Genomic DNA, 21,454 nt, shown 5'->3' on the forward strand with positions numbered 1-21,454 from the left:
GAGGAAGTAGGGCCCATCTTGATCTTTTATTTCTTCCCCCTGCCTTATTATGCTGGAGAGGTAGGTGCTTTTTCAGGAATACTTCCTCTTCTTTAATCAGGATTTCTAAGATCTCCAGGGTAGTAGGGGAAGAACACTGGAAAGAACAGAATAATTTCTGTTTGACTCATGCTGTAGGCTGATGCTAACAATGATACTGATGACCAATGTATTTACTCAGCAGCTTGTGTTCTAGGCGTTAGGGGGTTCTTAAAGACTGGGTCCCCAGTCTGAACACATTTTAAAATCTATGCCTTTGGAAGAGTTACAGGGCAATGAAAATACTCTGTATGATACTATAGTGAGGGATACATGCCATTATACATTTATCCAAAACTATAGAATGTGAACCCTAATATAAACTATGGACTTTGGGTGATTATGATGTGTCAATGTAGGTTCATCCATTGTAACAAATGTATCACTCTGGTGGGGATGTTGATATGGGGGAGGCTATGCACATGGGAAACAGGAGATATATGGGAGATTTCTGTATCTTCCTTTCAATTTTGATGTGAATCTAAAACTGCTCTAAAAAAATTAAGTCAATAAAATCTGTGCCTATAAGTCTGAATAAGGAATTTGGCATAATTTCATCCAGGAGGTTAAGTGCCTTGATATTTTCATAATGACTTGTACTGTTTTTGGTTTATTGCTTTAGTGTACTATCCCCCTGATGTTTACATTCTTATGGGCCTGTTGATAGGGACCTATGTTAGCTATAAAGTTTAAGATCTCCGTTTTAGGGAACGTAATTTTCCAATCTGTGTACTACAAACCTTTTATATGTGTCTCTGTGTATAATGCCTAGTATTTTGAATGGCTAGAGTATACTGGAGATTAGCGTCAGAGGGAAACAAGGCTCATTATCAGACAAACATCAAAATTTACTCCTTCTGCTAATGACTGTAGTAATTCATTAAGGCATCTGATTTTCCAAGGGAGGGGGTATTAAATTTAAAAAGACAAAAGATCTTACAGTTGAATCTAAGGTGTCCTCATTTGTAAAATGTCCCCTTCATTATATTGTGTACTCCTAAGAAGGAAAACTAATGTCAATCATATTTGTAAGATATCAATTGTAAAAAAGATTCTGAGTACAGAGATATGAAAATGTAAAAAAATGCATTTAAAAATCAATTAAATATAGTTTACTACAATGTACGAACCACAAAATCTTTTTAGGAATTTGTTTTATGATTCAAATTTACCTCTGGGTTAAAACACTCACATGCTTTGCTATATCAGGAAGTGAAATCAATAAGATTCTGCAAGCCCCAAAGATCTCTTCTTTAAACTTTGTAGAGGCTTTAAGAGGCCACATCTACTATAAAAAGAGTCTTGAGACTGGTAACTCAAACTCTGCTTGGAAGATATAATGTCCATTTTACAAGTCAGAAAACTGAAATTTAGAGAATTATAACATATTCAAAGAACTAGCTGATGGAGGATAAATAACATGACATTTAGCCCTTCATCAAGACATTTGATTCATAGAGCATCAAATGCCTGAATTATCAAATTATGTAGATATTTGATATTTTGCTATAGGTCTCATAGTCCAAAAGGCCATCTGTATACACAGTACATATGTTTTGAAATATAGAAACACAGTTTATATTTCAGTCCAAATGAGCTTTCTAAGTCAACATTTATCTGTGTTTATTTATTTTCCAATAAGCTATATGTACAGGTAGGGTAAAAGTACATCCATTCTATAAAATGTAAAGGGGCAAAAAATTCTTCCACTACTCAAAATATTTCCTCTATAGACTGGTTGTCCACGGTGCCTGCCTTTATAAACAACTTGGGAATTAATATTTTTAAAGGAGGACAGCATTACCTGAATATCAAAGCCAGAAAAGGACACTACTAGAAAACTATAGGCCAGTACTGATCTCTGATGAATACAGATGAATAAAATTCTCAACAAAATACTAGCAAAATGAATTCAGCAGCACATTAAAAGTCAGATTTATCTCTGCAATGCAAGGATGGTTCAATATATGCAAATCAATCAATGTGAGATACCACAGTCATAGAATGAAACAAAAAAATTGTAAGATCATCTCAATAGACTCCCAAAAAACATTTGACAAAATTTGACATTCATTTGTAAAAACACTTGACAAATTAAATAAAGAAGAGACATATCCCAATTTAATAAAGGCCATATATAACAAGCCCACATCTAACATTATATTCAATGGGGAATAATTGATATCTCTTCTTCTAACATCGGGAATAAGACAAAGGTGCCCATTCTCACCTTCCTATTCAATACAGTACTAGAATTCTTAACCAGACCAATCAGACAAGAAACAAAAATAAAAGATATCAGAATTGGAAAAGAAGAAATATAATTGTCTTTATCTGCAAATGACATGACTTTATATATAGAAAATCCTAAAGACTCAACCAAAAAAACTGTTAGATCTAATTGATGAATTCAGTAAAGTTGCCAGACAAAAATTAATATATAAGAATCAGTAGTATTGTTATACACTAATGATAAATTATCTGAAAAAAGTAAAGAAATTCATCCAATTTATAATAGCATCAAAAACAATAAAATACTTACAAATAAATTTAACCAAGGAGGTGAAATATCTCTACTCTAAAAACTGTAAGTCAATGATGAAAGAAATCAAAAAAGACAAATAAATGAAAAAGTATCCCATGTTCATGTTTCGAAGAATTAAAATTATTAAAATGTTAAAACTGCTCTTCTGGTGAGATTCTTTGGAGAGTTCCATTCATAGCACTGTGGACAAGGCACATGGATCTCTATTCCAGATGCTCACTTATGTGGTAATAACTCTAGCTTCTTTCTGCTAAAGGTTTTCAGTCTTCTAGGCAGTCCTCTTGGTCAAGATCAAAGACAAGCATACAGTGACTGTCTCTCCTTGGCCCACTTCTTCCTAGCTTAAAAAGCAGCCTTCAGAGCATCTCTATATCTTTAGCTTTCCAGGTGTCAGACCCCAGGCTACTATTTCCCAAAATGCAGGGTATACATAAATGTTACACTCTCCAAGCTGTCCTGTTGAAGTTCTTTTCTTAGGCCTGAACAGAGGGGCAGGCACTTGCATCTCTGCTCCCTGGAGGAAAGTGAATGTGTAGGGAGAGGAAGAGGTGGGATTCACAGCATAGTAATAGTTTCTACAGAAATCCTCCCCTGAAATCCCCAATTCCTGACCTTTTTTAGATTCTTGATATGTACATTGGGGGAGGTCATTGAGAGGACATATCTGCTGGTTGAATTTTGAGCTGGATCTGGGCAATGAGAGTCTCCTCACTTCTTTCCCTGTCCTTGGAATGTACATTCTGCCCACCTGGAATGTCCTTGGAATGTACGTTCTGCCCAATTCTGGCAGGCAGGTACAGAGATCTGCTTGTCTTGTGGCTATCAAGACAAGGCCTCATCTGTAAATTCTCTTAGTAAACTTGCCACCTACTAATCTGGAATGGTCTTCTTCTTCCATAGCTCCCTGCCCTCTATTTCTGGGAGCCAGTGTACAAATCAGCAATGTATGGGAATCTAAGAGGTAAAACATTTTTTCCTACCTTTATTGTAAGTAGTGCATGGGAGCCAAGACCTTTCACTTTGGAGTATTGTTTCTATTGCACTTGGTCCATCAATAGATGAATGGATAAAGAAGAAGTGGTACATATATACTATGGACTATTACTCAGCCATAAAAAAATAATAATTTTGCCATCTGCAACAGCATCGATAGACCTAGAAGGCATTATGCTAAGTGAAATAAGTCAGACAGAGAAAGACAAATACCATATGATTTCCCATATATGTAAAATCTAAAAAACAAAATAAATGAACATGCAAAACAGAAACAAACTCAAAGATACAGAGAATATTTTGAGGGTTGCCAGATGGGAGGGAGGTTGGGGAATGGGTTAAAAATGTGAAGGTATTGAGAAGTACAAATTGGAAGTTACAAAGTGGTCATGGGGATGTAAAGTGTAGCATAGGGAATATAGTCGATAATATTGTAATAACTACGTGTGGTGTCAGATAGGTACTAGATTTATCAGGGTGATCACTATGTAAGTTATATAAATGTCTGATCACTGTTTACACCTGAAACTAACATAATATTTTATGTCAACTATAATGAAAAATAAAAAATATTTAAAAAAGAATAAAAGAGCGAGACTAAGACTATTTAATGATATTCAAATCAGAGTAACAAGATAAGACTTACCCAAACTATATTTTAAAATTGATTTTAAGGCTATTAAAAATTAAAAATTATGGTATAGTATAAGAATTGACCACAGATTTACAAAACAGAACAGATAGGCCAAAAAACAGTTATAAAATAGCAGAACATGGTGTAATACCATACAGTTAAGTAGAGAGAAAAGGTAAAATGTTAAAATGGGAAAATAAACTGGGTTAGCTTATGAATCTTAGAGCAAAAAAAAATCTATTTAGCAAGAAATAATCATAAAACATTCTTAAATACTGAGATAATAGGAAATCTATCCAAAACTGACATCATTAATCATGAGTCAAAATCTGGATTCAGATCCAACTCTAAGTTTCTGTTCTACTATTCTGCATGCAAAAAATAACAATAAAAGAGATAAGAAATAAAGAGTGAGGGAAAAAAATCTTTCAATAGGTATTTTAAACCATTTTAATGGTCAAGATTCTTTTATTAGGAGTTCACATGTTTGGCTGTGCTACTTGGGTTTATTTTTTAACAATTCAACCACTTCAGTTTGTAAGGGCAGTTATTTAAATCAATTGCCCAGTAATCAGCCTAAATGAATTCCCTGATTTGCTAGGTATTGAGTTCGGCTTTCAAATACAGGAAGAACTATATTGTGGATCATTTGCAACTAGAGTCCTAGAGATACTTTTCAATGAGGATGTTTACCTTAATAACTTGGGAACACATAAGAATGACTTTATGCTAGTGTCTTATAGAATAAGTGGCAGACAAATATGTTTTCAAGCAACCACCTTTTTGTGTCCTTGACTATCAGAGCTCCTCTGGACAAATTTGCCTTTCTGAGTCCACCATGCTGTTTATTCATAGGGTATAATGGAGATCCCAGAAAGAGCTGTTAACTGTTAATGAGTATAGGTAGTTCATTTGGAGGTAAAAGAAATCCAATCTTGACATAGACAAAAGAGTAACCAAACAGTCCAGGAAAAAAACCCTTTCCATCACATACTAATTATTCTTGAAGGCATACCTTGATATTTTAATATGAGGATGTAAATTCAGGGAATGGTAACACCTTAAATATATAAGATGTTATCGTTATTAATAATGTGTAATATATTATTAATATGGCTGATTTGTCGTATCGCAATGTAAAAAGCTTTTTCAAGAGAAACAGAAATAAACTTGATTCTGATTTAGGAATTAAGCTCTCTGTTGGTTAAAATCATAAGCTAGAAATTGTAAGAGGCTCCTTATGTCGGATTAGATCAGGAAATACGGAGTCTAAAACCTAAAGCTTAGATATTTCAGTAGTAATGTGACATTGAGGATGGGGCCTTACAGGATTGATGTTATATGGGAGATGATGGGGCAAAAAGGACTGGGAAATGGAATTTTATTAGGAATGTAGTATTTGCATAGATTGAGTTTAATGTGGCCATATTGGGAAAAAAAGATAAACTTTAAACGCTAAAATGGGGACCTTAACTGGGTATATCTTATGGCTTTAGAGAAAACAAATTGCATTTGGAAAAATAATCAATATATAGTATTCTCAAGGATGAATTACACTATTGGGATTGGGAATTATCATCAATAAATATATGGCAAAGAAGAAATAAAACAGGAAGGAATACCTAGTATACATAAATTCTTAAAATACCTATAAACCAAATATAATGTATGGGAGTGTTTATGTCCTGATTTAGACAAATATTGTTTATGTGACAATAATTGAAATGTGAACATTGCCTGAATATTTGATAATATTAAGGGATTTTTAATTTGTTTGATTTTTAGGCATGATATTGATATTGTGGTTATGTTTTAAAATTTTCTTATGTTTTAAAGTTATATAATAATATTTCTAGATAAAATTATATGATACCTAGAATTTTGCTTTAAAACAATCTGTGTTGGTTGTAGTGGGCTGTAGATGAAACGCTACTGGCCATATATTATATTATTTAGGATAGATATTTTGGGGCAATACTATTTTCACAATTTTTTTTTGTTGTTTGAAAACATCATAAATGAAAGTCTAAAAACATAACTAATAAGATGATGAAGTAAACCAAACTAAGGGAATTGTAAGTTTTGTATTAAGTTTAAGAATATGTTTTTTTTAATGATTAAACTAATCCTAAATATGTTTGTTATTTACATGTGATTATAAGAGAATCTGGCATATTAAAGAAAGATAGATTAGCCACATGGAGAAAAATAATTTAAAATTGTTTTTGAATAAAAATTAGTAAATACATTAATAATAGAGGCACATAATAATGTTTCAATAATTAAATAAGAGTTCCTATGTGTCTGCCTGTGTCGTTCAATAGAGAAGATATGAGAAGCAACATGGGTTCCCTGAATTTACAGTTTACAAATGTAGAAGAGTGATAAAAACACATCACACATACCTACTGTAAAAAACAAAGAGGTAAGAATGCTACCAAAGGTAACAATGTGTTAATTAGCATGGGATCATGTGAAAGATTTATTCATATTAAGACTTGATTTGCTGGTGTGGAATATTGGACAAACTTGGATTTTGGAGTCAGGCAGAATTGAATTTAATTCCTGGTTCTAATATTTGCCATGAAATTTTGCACACAAAGCTTATCCTTGGCATTCTTACTTTGTAGAATTGGTACGCTATTACCAATTTTGTAGTATATTTATGGAAATTGTGATGTCAAAATACAAAATATTTAGCAGCGTGCCAGTTCTCTCTACCTTTCATTTGTGGACTTATCTAAAATTTAATTCCTTTTTTTTTTTTAGATAAATTCTACACAATTTTTAACACAGGGGCTTAACATGCTAAATAAAATGAACACACGTACCATTAATCATAAAATAGAGTATGTAAATACTCCGGATTAAAAGGGAAAACCTAAGCAAATCTCCAAGTCTACCCTCTAGTGGCAAATTTGGGTAACTGCATATTTGCCATAAAATTTCTTATTCTAAAATAGATTGTGACTATCAGAAGATTATTTTAAATGATAGTAAGAGTTTTTCTCATAAGACTAAACTGAATGTACCTGTTTGGCCACTTATGGAATTAATTTTATAGAAGTTAAATTTTGGAGCTGTAAAAACAAAACACTGGTAGATTTGCAGCACATCCAATATAACCACAAAGCATGTTTCCATATTAATGGCATAGATTTCTGGACCTGTGTGTAATCTGAAATATCTAATACTATTAGGTCATTTAAAATTCAATTTCTTCTTCAAAATCTTTTTATAGCTGAAGTAACCAAAAGTACGTTATAGTAGATGGAAAATTATCAACCTCTTTAAATGATGCCAACATTTGTGCTTTAATTAGTGCATTTTGTGGCTATAGACTGCAATATCATTAATATCAACATTAGGCATGAGGTTACCATTAAGATTATTAATATAACATCATAAGCAGAATTTTTTTCTCTATTATTTCGATTGTCTCTTTTGTTTCATATCTAGATAAACAAGCTGGTAATAGCTAAGGTTTGTATGGAATAGAAGTATAAAAGTCACTAAGCTGAACAACATTTTAATATATGAGAATTGTCTTTCATAAGAGATATATTATTTACCGGATTTCATGAATAAAAGATCACAATAGGTATAAGTAATTTAGAATTGTGAGTTTCTGATTATAAAGCATAGCCAAATGAAAGCAAATCAACAGCATAACACAACATGGTCTGTTGAATAGACTTAAGACAGTGATTATCAGAGTAGAGATTACTGGTCAGCACCATCAATATCACCTTGGAAATTGTTAGAAATGCAAATTTTTAGACTTATCTTAGTCCTACTGAATCAGGAACACTGGGGTTTAGCCTTAGCAATTTGTGTTTGAAAAGCTTTCTAGGTGATTCTGATGTATGCTGAAAGTTGACCTTGAGATACCATTCTTCAAGGTATTTCTGCACTTCTTAGATCAGTTTTTGTTCCAGACTATCTTTTTGAGGATGTTTGAATAGCAGGCAGAGGTTATATTTCTTTCCAGGCTAGAGGGCTAGTTTGTTCCTGAGCAGTATAACAAAGAAAATGTTTTTCTCTGGGGCAGAGATTTCACAGGTTTACTAGTAGCTCCCTGTATAAGGTTGGGAGTTTCCTAAGTTTGGGGCTCCTCTCTGTGACATAGACTCTATAGGTGCAACTTCCACCTGGGTCTACTTTCACATCATCCCCATGGGACTTGGGAAACTAGGGGAATGTGAAGGTCATGAGGTCTACTGTGCTATGAGTAATAGATTCCTTTGTCTCTGACCCAGGAGTTTCCTGTCTTCTGCCAGAATCCACGAAATTACGGTAGGCTACCTTGCTAGTTTGCAAGATTATTTACATCTTTGACAGTTTAGAGCTACTGGACCAAATAAATTGGATCTCTCTCTCTTTAGTTAGCTCTCTGCTTAGTTGTCACTTCTCAAAGGGGCTTTTCCCGATCACACTATTTAGCATAGTGCCTTGTGCCGTTCCTACTCCCCTATCTGCTATATATTTTATTATCACCAATTATTATTGCCTGATATCATAATATATATCTGTTTATAGTTATCATCAATCTCCACCATTAAACTGTAAGCTCTATGAGGGCAAGAGTTTGTCTTTCGTTGTGTACTTAGAACAATGTCTAGCATATAAATATTAAATATAAATATTTGTTAAATAAAATATCAATAATATATTCTATATAAGTTATGCTTTTTAACTGAATATAAAAAATTTTCTAATACTATGCAGATTTAATAGACCAAGAAGCTTTAAAAAAATTTTAACCTTATAGATCAATTTTGGCCTATTTCGATAATAAGTTCAGAAACATTTTGTATCATTATTTTGACAAACATTTGGCAGAAAGTATTCAGAATAACTCTGGGATATCATTCCAATACCTTCTCACCTCTTTTTGTTTGTTTGAACTTGCTTTAGAGCCAAACCATTTTCAGATCTAATCTTTTATCTCTTTTGTTGATTTGACCTGTTTTGAATTCAAGCAGGCTTTAGAACTCTGAAGAATACATGCTGAAGTAAATATGTGCTATGGGATGCTTTAAAATAAAGGTATGAAACAGAATTCTAATTTGAATTTAAATTTGAAGATCTCATTTTTATAACAAGTTCACATTACTGCTTTCTTGAAAATATATTCTTCTCTACCTTCTAATTGACTAGAACACACTCAGTTTTAGGTTACCAGATTCCATATTTACTGTAGACCTTATTATGTCACCACTTTGTTATGATGCCTTGAATTTTTTCACAGTTTATTTTAGCTATTATTTAATATTCTTGAGGAGGTTTTGAACTTACTGCTATTAGCAATTCATCTGAAAACGACTTCTTAGGGTGGGTTATTTGAGCAGATACTCAATCTCATTTGTATTTTTATTTGTTTTTCTGACTGCTACTTTCAAAAGAAAATTCTAGAGTGTCATTTTACTTATATTCTTAAATGCTTTTCCTTGTTTGGCTTAGATTATATATGTCATATGTATATATAACATAACAAAGCAGATGAGGTTTGCTTTTGGAAACTCAACTTCCTATACCTTCTAATATCTTCCTTTCTTTACTTTTTTCTTGTCTCCATTCTTTCTTTTTCATTCTAATGTCGATCCAGCTATTATCTTTCTCTCTCACTTTCAAAGAAAGCTTACATTCAACTCACATTTTTCTTTCATCAGATATCTGATGAAAAAGTCTATTAATACAGATATGCAGTATTACCCTGAGTAATACTTCATAAAATCCTCAGCAGCCCTGCTCCCCTTAGATACCTCTAGAAATATTTAATCTGGCAATGTAACAACTATTTACATCAGCTTTGTGCAACAAAATGACAAGAATATGTGGATTTCAGCCCTGACAATACCAATTACATGACATTTCTTGTGGTATTTAACTTCTCTGAACTTTAATGTTGTCACTGGGTAAATGATGAGATTAAATTAGGTAATTCCTTAGCTCTCTTCTTTTAAATTTAAAATACCATGATTTTTTTTAAAAAGTGAGTCATATTATTTCTAGTTGGAGAAGAGATAGTATAAATAAATAACTCCAGATTTATGAAGATTTGGGACTGCAGGTTGAAGAATTTGAAGCCTTTTGGCTCTCTGAGCAGCACCATGGTGGTCAGCAAGAACAAGTGCCTTATTAAAGGCAGCAAAAAGGGAGCTGAAAAGAAAGTGGTTGACCCATTTTTAAAGAAAGATCTGTATGATGTGAAAGCACCAGCTATATTCAATATAAGAAATATTGGGAAAATACTACTTATGAGAACTCAAGGGACCCAAATCCCATTTGATGGCCTCAAGGGTCGTGTTTTTGAAGTTCCTAGATGACCTGCCAAATGATGAAGTTGCATTTAGAAAATTCAAGTTAATTACTGAGGATGTTCAGGGCAAAAATTGCCTGACTAATTTCCATGGAATGGATCTTACCCGTGACAAAATGTGCTCCACAGTCAAAAACTAGCAGATCATGATTGAAGCTCATGTTAATGTCATGTTGATACCAACAGTTATTTGCTTCATCTATTCTGTGTTGGTTTTACTAAAAAATGCAACTGTCAGATTCAGAAAACCTCTTATGGTCAGCATTAACACACCCACCAAATCCGGACGATGATCGAAATCATGACCCAAGAGGTACAGACAAATGACTTGAAAAAAGTGGTCAATAAACTGATTCCTGACAGCACTGGAAAAGACATAGAACAGCCTTGCCAATCTATTTATCTACTCTATGATGTCTTTGTTAGAAAAGTCAAAATGCTGAAGAAGCTCAAATTTGAATTGGTAAATTCATGGAACTTCATGGTGGAGGTAGCAGTTCTAGAAAAACTACTGAGGATGAGACAGATGCTGAAGTTGAATGAGCTGATGGATATGCATCCCCAGTCCAAGGATCTGTTTAAAATTCAGACTTTTCATGGTGACAGATAAAACCTATTCATGTTTTAAAAAAAGAATGTTGAAGAATGGACAGGATCTTAGGAATTAGCTTAGAATATTAAGCATAGAGACTAGAGAAAGGAAGACCATTAAAGATGCCACTGCAACAGTTTAAGCATTATGTGTTTATAGTGATCATAGTGGACAAGGAGAGGAAGAACTGATATTTCAAAAAAATTGACAAAAGAATGAATATGAAATCTGGATATATTTTATCTTAAAAATATTACCTAGCTCATTTCATTGACAAAAAGCCTAAAACAATGACCAACCCAATAAAAATGATCACTCTCACTAGTAGAATATGATTTCCTAAAAGGAGCCAGGATTTCTTAGAGAAATAATTGATTCCAGAGCACCAGTAGCAAACCTACAAGATGACAGGTTTGGCCAAAAGGACTTTGAAACCAATTTATAGAGGCTCTCACAAGCAATAGAGGGGACAATTTTAATATCAATAAGGATAAAAATTACATTGAACTGGCACACACCATATGCATAGGAACACAAATTTATTATAATATTAAAAAAGAATATTAATTCTAGAAATTGAAAAAGGGAAAGACTTGTGTGTTTTGAATAAACAAATAATATATAAAGAAAATTTTCCCTTATGGAAATATCTCCGCATACAAATGAAGAAGAAATGATTAAATTAGAATGTCACCATCCTCTAATCTCTAATGGACTACTGGATCTGGGTACTGAAAAGAAATGACCACTGACATCCTAAAAAAGGGGCAGATAGGCATTATGATCCTCATTATAGAAAAATGTAACATGGTCTAGGAAGTAGTTTTTTTTTTTTTTAATCTTAATCTTATCAAGGTTATAACTTATAAGAGTGGTTCTCAGTGTGGAGGGTGAACAATGTCATCCCTAATATGATATTTGGCAATATCTGGATACGTTTTTGGTTGTCACAACTTGGAGTGTATATGTACTAATGAAATCTAGTGGGTAGAAGCCAGGGATGCTGCTAAATATCCTACAATGACCAGGACAGTAAAAAATTATCTGGCCAAAAATGTCAATAGTGTTGAGATTAAGAAAGTTTGATTTACAGGAAATATGATGAGGAGAGGAAGGAATGAGACACTGGGGGGATGTTTGACATGATGAAGGAATTCCAAGGAAATTAGCTTACCTGATTATAGTGTATCATGTTCTGAAACAGTTTCCCTAGTCAAAACATTAAAAATTTCCCAACTTAATATCCTAATGTAGAGAAATTAAGAACACAGGGAAATATAAATGCTCCTTACTACATAAAAAATAAAATTCGAACATTTCCAAGTATGACTAGAACCTCTCATGCCTGGAGGGTTTCTGACTCTCTCATATATGTGGGGTTCTCATACATATGTATGTATTAAATTTGGTTATTTTCTCTTGCAAAAAAAAAAAAATTCCAAGTAGTATAACTTTCAATTAAAACAATTATTAAAAAACATTTTTCATTCCAAAAATTAAAACTATTAATCATCGAGGAAAGGTATTGATGTAAGTTTAAAAGCAGCTTTGCTTGAAATAATTTGCTAAGGCATTAAGATCATTCCTTTCTTTCCTGCCTGAAGCACCTGTTTTCATTCACATGGATTAATAGTTATTTTCAGCTGGTAGTCCTAGAAAAATTCCCCACCAGAAGTATTTGAAAGAATATTTTTAAAATGTGCTTTAGGTAAAGCGTTAAGGGTTCAGACTCACCAGCTAAATTTTAACAGCACGAGAAATGATACCTGGGTCCAGTGGAGGATGTTTTGAGCAAAAGTTCCTGCTGGATTATGTGATAAATATATATCCCGGCGACTCTAGAAAGAAAACACATATGCATGCATGTATGTATACACACACACTTAGATGCATATTCAGTTTCTCAAACAGCTAAAATGTAAGTTTTTCTGATTCAGTTCAAGTGTTTAAGGGCAGTGTTTACTGGAAGGATATGAACAACATAGCTGTACGTTACTTTAGAACTTGCAAAGTACAATTGCATGGGATAAGTTGTTCAATTCATAGCCACTCAAAGAAGAGAGCTTATCATCTCTATTTTATCAAAATAGGAATTGGGGCTCAAAGAAGTTTAAAGAAATATCCCATGTCACTCAGAGAGTAATTGGGTAGAGCCAGAGACTTTAATCTAGGTCTCTAGTCTAACTTCTCAGCATTTGACTGTTCTCTACCAAGTGCCAGAGGGCAGGGAATGAAATGTCCACACACAGGCCTCTGGTTTTGCAGAACTGTATATATAATATGTATATTATGTATATTGCATATTATTATATATAATAGTCATTATATGTAGTAATTATTTTTTCTTATATATTATATATAATAGTCATTATACATAGTAATTGTTATTTTTTCTACATACTGCTTACTTTAGGGGGCAGTGGGATGATGGAAGGGAGCTGGAGAAGACAAAACTAGGAGTAATGACTTGTAATTTTTCTTGGGCTTAATTGCATATCATGGACACAATTCTGAAGCTACTTCAGTTCTTATAAGGTACCATTTTTAAATGATGATTGGAAAAGTAATCAAAAGTGTTGCTCAAAATATTCAGAATAGAAATTTTAATGCACACAAACCATGTTCGAGTTCTTATTGTCAAATCCACAAATAATAAATAAGAAATTGCTGCAGAGGAGATTTAGTATCTCACAGAAGCACATTTCAGCAGCAAGAAATTTATCAAAAAAAGTGATGTGGGTAGAATATTTTGTTACCATATATAAATCTGAAAACTAAAAGCATTATTAGAGGGTTACAAAAATCAAGCTGCAGAAAAGACTCATTAATTTGTATAACTTACTGGTATAAGTGTGAATAGATTGATATTTTCATATTTTTATATGTTTTAGGAATTTCAAATACTTTAATTCTTACGATAAAGTTTTAGAAAGGACAAATATTAATATTGAATATTAATTGCATTGAGAACTATACTGGCTAAGAAGTATAAGACACAAAGAGTTACAGTCTAGTTGGGGTAATAAGAGTTATGGAATAAAATTATAAAACAACATGGCAGAATGTCATAATTAAGTGTCAAGATGTGTGATTTCAACAACAAATCATTACAACATCAGAAAGAGAAATGGTGACTCTGAGCCACATTTTCAGCAAAGTCTTTAGATAAAGACAGTGATGCTAGGTAGTTTAATAATTGCAAGGATTTAATCTAACACTTCTCTAGGAAAATAGACATTTTGTCATCCTCATTTTATACATGAGAAAATATGATGTTAATAAATAGTCAGGGTCTTGGGCTAATTACAACTGATTATAACTAGGATCTTGACCCAAGCCTTAAGCCTCTGACTTAAGGTCTAAAGTGGTTTTTGTTCTTGTTGTTGCTTTGTTTTGTTTTTTAACACTCTCTACATTGCCTCTCAGAAAATCTGTTACAAGGAGGAAATAAGTTTTGCAACAGTGTAGCTAGTAAACATACACAGGATCATCACAAAATTTGACATTTTGAATAAAATCTTTGGCTGTAAGCAAAGTCTCTTCGGCTTTAGACACACATTAATTAAGACTGAAAAGAAATGAATAGTACAAAATCATACAAGGAAATGGCATCATTACATTTTATAGCTTGAGGCTAAACTGTTCTAAAGGAAACTGCTGGTTTTGGTGGGCGGGAGAAGTAGGTGATTAAGCTTTGTAAAAATGTAGAGATTATTAATCCACTTAATATGGTACACCTACTTAATATAGATGCTTTATTAAAATCTATTCTACTGCCCTATGAAATCCCCATTTAAAGAGGAAGAAGCTCTTAGAAAAAAGTTTGGAAAGCCGAGTATTTGACAAGGGTCTCAAAAACCTTGTCTCACTCAACCATTGCTTTTCTCTTTCTCCTTTTTCTTTCCCTTGCCTTTCTTTCCTATTCTTCCTCTTCCTAGTTTTCTTGGTCCAGGTAGTTTCAGTAATTACTGGATTATTTTATTTTGGTTTTATTTCCCCTTCCCTGCTCCAGGAATGGATTCACAGCCTTGATCAAGCCGTGTGGAGTGCTTGGTAAATGAAACATCTATGAAGGAGTAAAAACACTCGTAGGCATTGCTAACCCACAGAAAGTAATCAGGAACAAAGAAAAAAAATGAGGATATCACAAGCTGGAGTGGGGATTTGAACATGGTCAGTGCTATTCAAGAATAATAAAGTAAATGTGTACATTTCCATTCTGGATATAAACATGACTGTTCACCATGTGTTTTTGTTTTCTTTCCATCACTTTGAAATCTATGTATAATTTGATGTCTTTGATTCAATTAAAGAGAATCACATACTTTGAAGAGGAATAGAGGAATAAGTAAGTTTGTTTAATAGGCTTTTGGTATATTTCACAGTAGCACTGGAGCAAATGTATAAAAGGCTTTGATTCTCTTAGCCAGCTTGGGATTGAAGAAAAGGTAATAAAACCTAAAACAGAACAAGAAGGAATGGATGAAGCAGGTGTGTGTGTGTTACAATGTGAATTTATTTTGGTTTTACTAGGATTGTCATCTGAGGAAAACTGAGAACTTGACAACCTCTGCTTATTCAAAGTGATAAGATTTTAGGATATTTGTTTCATTTTCATAGATTCTCTATGGGGATACGAGGCTAGAACTTTTAAAAACTTATAATAAACTTTTATCTGACTTTAGACATAGGGCAACTTTAGGATAATCATATGGTGACAAAAGAGTTATTCATACTACACATAGGTTTTGATGAATTTAAATTCATCTCATCAAATGAGATAATTAACTTTCAATAGGCTATGATATGAGTAGGATATGTAAGCAGAAAAGTTAAAAGCAAAAGTTTTGAAATCTGACCAAACAGGATTTGAATCCTGGCTCTGTTTATTAGCTTTGTGACCTTGGACAAGTCAAACCTAAACTCTGAGTGCCTCAGTTTCCCCATTTGAAATATGGAGATAATAATGAGTGATTCATTAGGTTGTACAGGAACTAAACAAGGTGAACTATGTTAACGTGTTTACCAGGATACTTGGCACACAGTAAATGCTTGATGAATGAGTAGCCAAGATAATTTGAACATCTATGCACAGTAAATATATTCAGCTCCTGTCCATAATTAATTGGTTTTATGAACAGTAGCATATTAGTAGATTGGGATTTAATGAAACAGTTATGTTAAATTCTATCCAGTTAAACTACATAGAACAATTTTTCTCCACTGTTAATAATAGCATATTGATGAGACTCAAAAATAGCCCCAAAAAAACCCTTTTACATTTTGATAACTAGCTCACCTCTATAATATACAGCCTGATTCTATTTGAGAAAGAATGGTTTTCTAGGAGCATTGTTAATTAAGGGATTCTTTATCGGTTGCCTGACTCTTCAGATCATAGACATCACATTACCCAGAGTAAGTGAGAATCATTTGAGAGGAGCCTGAGTGGGTGTCAGTAGGTCACATATCAGGACAGGTGACTTCTCAGGTGACTTTTCGGGTGCTTGCTGAGAATAAACTTAATCTTAGATTAGAAAAAATTCTAACAAGGATATTTATCTAACTTCCCACCACACAGAAAATGGGAAGATGTAAGGCAGGAACAATGTTCAGAAATTTATGAGTATGGTGAAAGCAATTACAAATTATCCACCAGAGAGAAAGAATAGATATGCTCAAAATTCAAATAACTCACAAGAGTAGTAGGTTGGAGTTATTTGGTATTAGGATAAGGAATTCTGCTCTCATCCAATTTATCTCAATAAATTCGAAGGAAATTATTTCATTGCATCTCAGTGCAGTAATTTTATAATGCTAGATCACTGAGAAAAGGTTAAACTATGTTCAATATGTACTATTTAAAAAAGTAAGAGTGTGTCAGAAGCTGATGCAGATTTCTATTCGAAATGGTTAAATTTTATTTTTTTGGAAATTAAAAGAATAAATTTTAGTAATCTAGATTTCCCCCTTTATTACAAAGAATTTTGAGTTGATTGTTGAACATGTGCTATTGCTTTTGTGCTGTACTGCCTGGATCCCCCTTCGAGTCTAAGGAATTTTTTTCAAGCCCAGCTGCAAAGGAGGTAGTAAATCCCCTCTGATTTTGCTTTTTCTCAATGAGAACCCAAGGTTATGCTCCCTTCCTGGGGCAGCATTCATTTAATTACTTGTCAATGTGATGGGTAAAAAGGCCCAGCCACTTAGCCCCACTCAAGAAGAGCCATCACATACAGAGTTGGCTGAGGCCTTTTTGCTCCTGCATCACAGCCTAATCCTGCTTTTTGCCCTTTCACCTAAAAGTATATTTCTAAAAACATCCTGAATACTAATCCTCCTCTCTTTGAGAACATGATCTATTACATAATGATAAGGACGTTGGGAAGCTCTATCTCACTGACCTTTTCCTCTGTCTAAACTTCTACAGGTGAGATCCATGCTTTAGGACAAATTTTCACAGACCCCTACCACCAATTTCATCAACTTCCCTGCATATGTGTCTATACATGGACATTCTGACTGCTGAGAATTGTAGTAGGAAGTAAAGTCATCAGCTGAGAGTGAGGATCAACATACAAAACGTATAATGCCTCATTTCCCTCTTCTGTTTCCCCCTATTTCTTTGCTTTACAGCTTTCTCTCATGCTCTCTTGAGCTCACTTGATTATGCTTTCATCCCAACTACTCCATCAAAGTTGTTGTTATGAAGTTCTCTTATCACTTTTAGGCTGCCAAATCCAACATCAGTTCTGATTTGATTTCACGTGACTTATCAATAGCCTCTTCCACAGCTGGCCACATTCTCTTTCTTAAAACACTTTCTCCTCTTGACTTCTAGAATACCAGATACTCTTGGCTTCCCTTATACCACTGTCATCATTATTTCACAGTTTCTTTTCCTGTTTCTTCATCTTCTAAACTAAGACTGGCCCAGGGCTTAGTTCTTAGACTCCTATCTTTGTATAAGCTCTTCCTTTGTGTTCTGTCTCATGTACTGATGACTCACATTTTGTATTTTAAGTCCAGTATTATCCCTGAACTTTGTATTATAATTGATGGCTTTACCCCTCCCCTTGAATCTCCAATAGGCACCTAACACTTAGTGGGTCCAAAACTGAGCTCCTGCTACCCCGATCACATCAGCTCTTCTCAGTTTTCTCCATCTTGGTTAATGGCATCTCCATTACTCCAGGTGCTCAGGCCACAAATCTTGGCATCAACCTCGACTCTTCTCTTTCTCTTACATCCCATATCCAATATGCAAGCAAATCCTGTTCGTTTCACCCCCAAAATATATCCAAAAAATACATCTATCTCCTAGCTACCCCCATCCCCTCATCTAGGTCACTATCATCTATAGAGTCTTTTAACTGGTTTCTCTGCTCCGGTCCTTGTTTCCCTTCAGCAACTAGAGGGATCTCGTTAATGTGATCATGTAACTTTTGAACCTGTAGGGTCATGAGGTCAAATCATGTAACTCTTTTATTCAAAAGTCTTCTCTGATTTCTCTTTTCACTTAGTCTGAAATCTGAAATCCTTATAACAGCCCCAAAGACCTGGATGGACAGTCTTCTCTATTCAATTCCTCCCTCCCCGTATCTCCTCTCTTTCTCTTTTCCTCCCTCCCTCCTTCCCTCCCTCCCTCTTTCTTTCTCTCTCTCTCTATCTGATCTGATTCACCTACACAATGAATAGATTCACTGCTGTTCTTTGAACATGGTATGTTCAAAGAACATGGATCCTTTGCATTTGCCATTCTGTCTTCCTGGAACACCAGTCTTCTAGGTATGCGCAGGCTCATTCCCTGACTTCCTTCATGTCTTTAGAAAGTGGTTGGTGCTGTTCCCCATCTAAAATTGCTGTGTACCCCTCTGATGCTCCTTAATATCCTTCCTTGATTTATCTTTCTCTCCATAGCATTACCATTATCTAACAAACTTTATATTTTAGTTTTTAATATTTGTTATTTTCTCTGCCTATGTAGTAGTAGGAAGATAAAGATTTTAATCTATTTTATTTGTTGCTGTATTCTTAGGACATCTTCTAGGTGCTCCATTAAAATGGTTGAATGAATGGAAAAAATTCAGTTCAAAGGCCATGTGGTACAATGTTTCAGAGCATAGGCTTGGGAGTCAGATTGCCTGGGCTGGTACCTGATGATTAGCGATGTTGAACACCTTTTCCTCTATCTGTTTCATTGGCCATTTTTATATACTCTTTTGTGAAGAATCTGTTTAAGTCTTTTGCTCAATTTTTCTTGGGTTATTGTATTGTAAGAGTTTTTATATATTTCAGGTAAACATTTGGTCAGATATATTTGTTGTAAATATTTTTCTCAGTTGGTGGCTTGTCACTGACTTCAGTGTCATTTGATGCACAAATTTTAATTTTCATGGCATTCAATCTATCAAAATTTTCTTTATAGTTACCTTTATTGTGTCTCATCTATCTTTGCCAAAGGTTGCAAAAAGTTTTTCCTGTTTTCTTCTATAAGTTTTAGAGTTTTGGGTTTCAAATTTAAGTCTATGAATCATTTCAAATTAAATTTTATATGTGATGTAATATAGAGGTCAAAGTCCTTTTTTGTTTTGGTAACAATATTCACTTTTAAAAATACAATCTTTTACTCTACTGAAGATCAATTGACTACATAGGTATTTCTGGACTGTTTCTGGACTCTGTATTGTTTCATGAATCTAGATATCTTTTTATACCAATACACATTGTCCTAATTAATGTAGCTTTGTGATTTAAGTCTTGCAATTAGGTAGAACAACTCTTCCAAACTTTTTCAAAATTGTTTTGGCAATTCTAGATTAATTGTAATTCTATTTAAATTTCAGAATCAATATAAATTTCATGTTGCAATTATTTCATGTTAGTATTTCATGCAAACACACAACTTATTCTTATATATTGATTTATCCTGAAAATTGCAAAATTTTAGCATTATTTCTAGCATCTTGGATGATTTGATCTTCCTAAAGAGAGGATTTACTTTTGCTTCTGACTGATAGCCAAGGCATTAGTAGTCTCAAATTATCCTAGTACATTAGGAATTCGTGTGATTCAAAGCTGGGCTACAGTCCCTGAAAGAAGGATCAACTTCCAGTTCGACTTTATCCTTAGGGGACAGTACTTATAAGTTCCACTCAAAAGCCTGAGAATCAAGCTTAGTCAGAAAAACTTCCCGTTGGTAGGCTGAATTACAATTTTTATTCTCTACAATTTTTTTCAGGCCCATCTGCTATACTCTGTTGAACATGCCTACACTTTTTTGGTGTGTAGGAGGCTCTTAGATCTTTCATGCACTAAGCCGCAGTGCACATTTTGTAAAGCTACCCTCAGACCCATTTATCTAGAAATATATCTCAACCACTGCTATTTTAAACACACGCTAGGCTGAAAAGGCAACTGTAGTCTCTCCAGGCTATTCCACCCTGGGAAATGAGGCACAACTTCTTGATGGTTTCTATGATCTTACTACACCTCTGGGACTTGGCCTGAAGTGGGGCAGAGGGCAGAAACATTACACTGGCATTCAGGCTCTCTTTATTCTCTTTTTCTCCCACAAACCCCTTACATAGCTTAGAAAGTGTTTTCACTCTTCATTCAGCATGGAGAAAAATAAGCTTTCATATCAACAAGTATTCTTCTACACTCTATTTTAAAATAAAATCATATATGCTCATATTTCTTGAAGAAAAAAAACACCTTTCTTAAAAAGCTATCTTCTGGAATTAAAAATGTTTATAATTGTTGTTTTTCTTTTAATTATTTACATTTTATTTAGAAACTCGACAGACTTCTTTCAGCTGAGTTATAACCCATTTCCCCTGATATAATGTCACTGATTTAATGAAGGGAAGGCCTAGGAGTTAAGAAAAAAATATAAGAAAAAATTCCAGATTTTATTTAAATAAATGGAAAAACATACACAGTAAGAAAAAGTATTTGGTTTTTAATAGAAATTATATAGATCATTTAAGACAGAGTACCATGGTTTTTATATATTTCTTTGGATAATATCAATGATTTCCTGGTAAACTTGATGATATACATCTAATCCAAACAAAAAGTCTATATGATTGTAGTAAGAAATAGTTTTATGGTAAATATGGTTTGCGATTTCAGAAAGTAAAATTCCAGTATCTTCAGGATCAGCCATCAAGTCCTTTTCACCATTCCAAGTCGCGGTTGACACATTCATGTTTGTCACATTGTACAATGGAGCAGTTGTCTAAATACAAATGAATAAAAATAAGAGCTTTCACAGGGAATGGTACCTGG

General features: G+C 33.7%; 2 protein-coding genes and 1 pseudogene across 7 annotated transcripts in view; 1 reads left to right on the top strand and 2 right to left on the bottom strand.

Moving 5' to 3' along the window:
* LIPK (lipase family member K) overlaps nt 1–13,007 on the bottom strand; it is a 50,555-nt gene extending 37,548 nt beyond the window's left edge. Inside the window, exon 1 of the mRNA XM_039871783.1 lies at nt 12,899–13,007. The gene's annotated coding sequence lies outside the window, so the exon portion shown is untranslated. The remainder of the gene's footprint in view (nt 1–12,898) is intronic.
* LOC120609351 (40S ribosomal protein S3a-like) lies at nt 10,364–11,154 on the top strand (annotated as a pseudogene).
* Nucleotides 13,008–21,104: 8,097 nt separating the features above from the next.
* LIPJ (lipase family member J) overlaps nt 21,105–21,454 on the bottom strand; it is a 28,864-nt gene continuing 28,514 nt past the window's right edge. For all 6 annotated transcript variants that reach the window (XM_039871790.1, XM_039871789.1, XM_039871787.1 and 3 more), the window contains one exon: nt 21,105–21,404. In XM_039871790.1, coding sequence (XP_039727724.1) covers nt 21,171–21,404 — 234 coding nt within the window. In that variant the 3' untranslated portion in view covers nt 21,105–21,170. The remainder of the gene's footprint in view (nt 21,405–21,454) is intronic.

This window comes from Pteropus medius, unplaced genomic scaffold, assembly GCF_902729225.1.
Source record: "Pteropus medius unplaced genomic scaffold, Ma_sr-lr_union100, whole genome shotgun sequence".
Lineage (NCBI taxonomy): Eukaryota > Metazoa > Chordata > Mammalia > Chiroptera > Pteropodidae > Pteropus > Pteropus medius.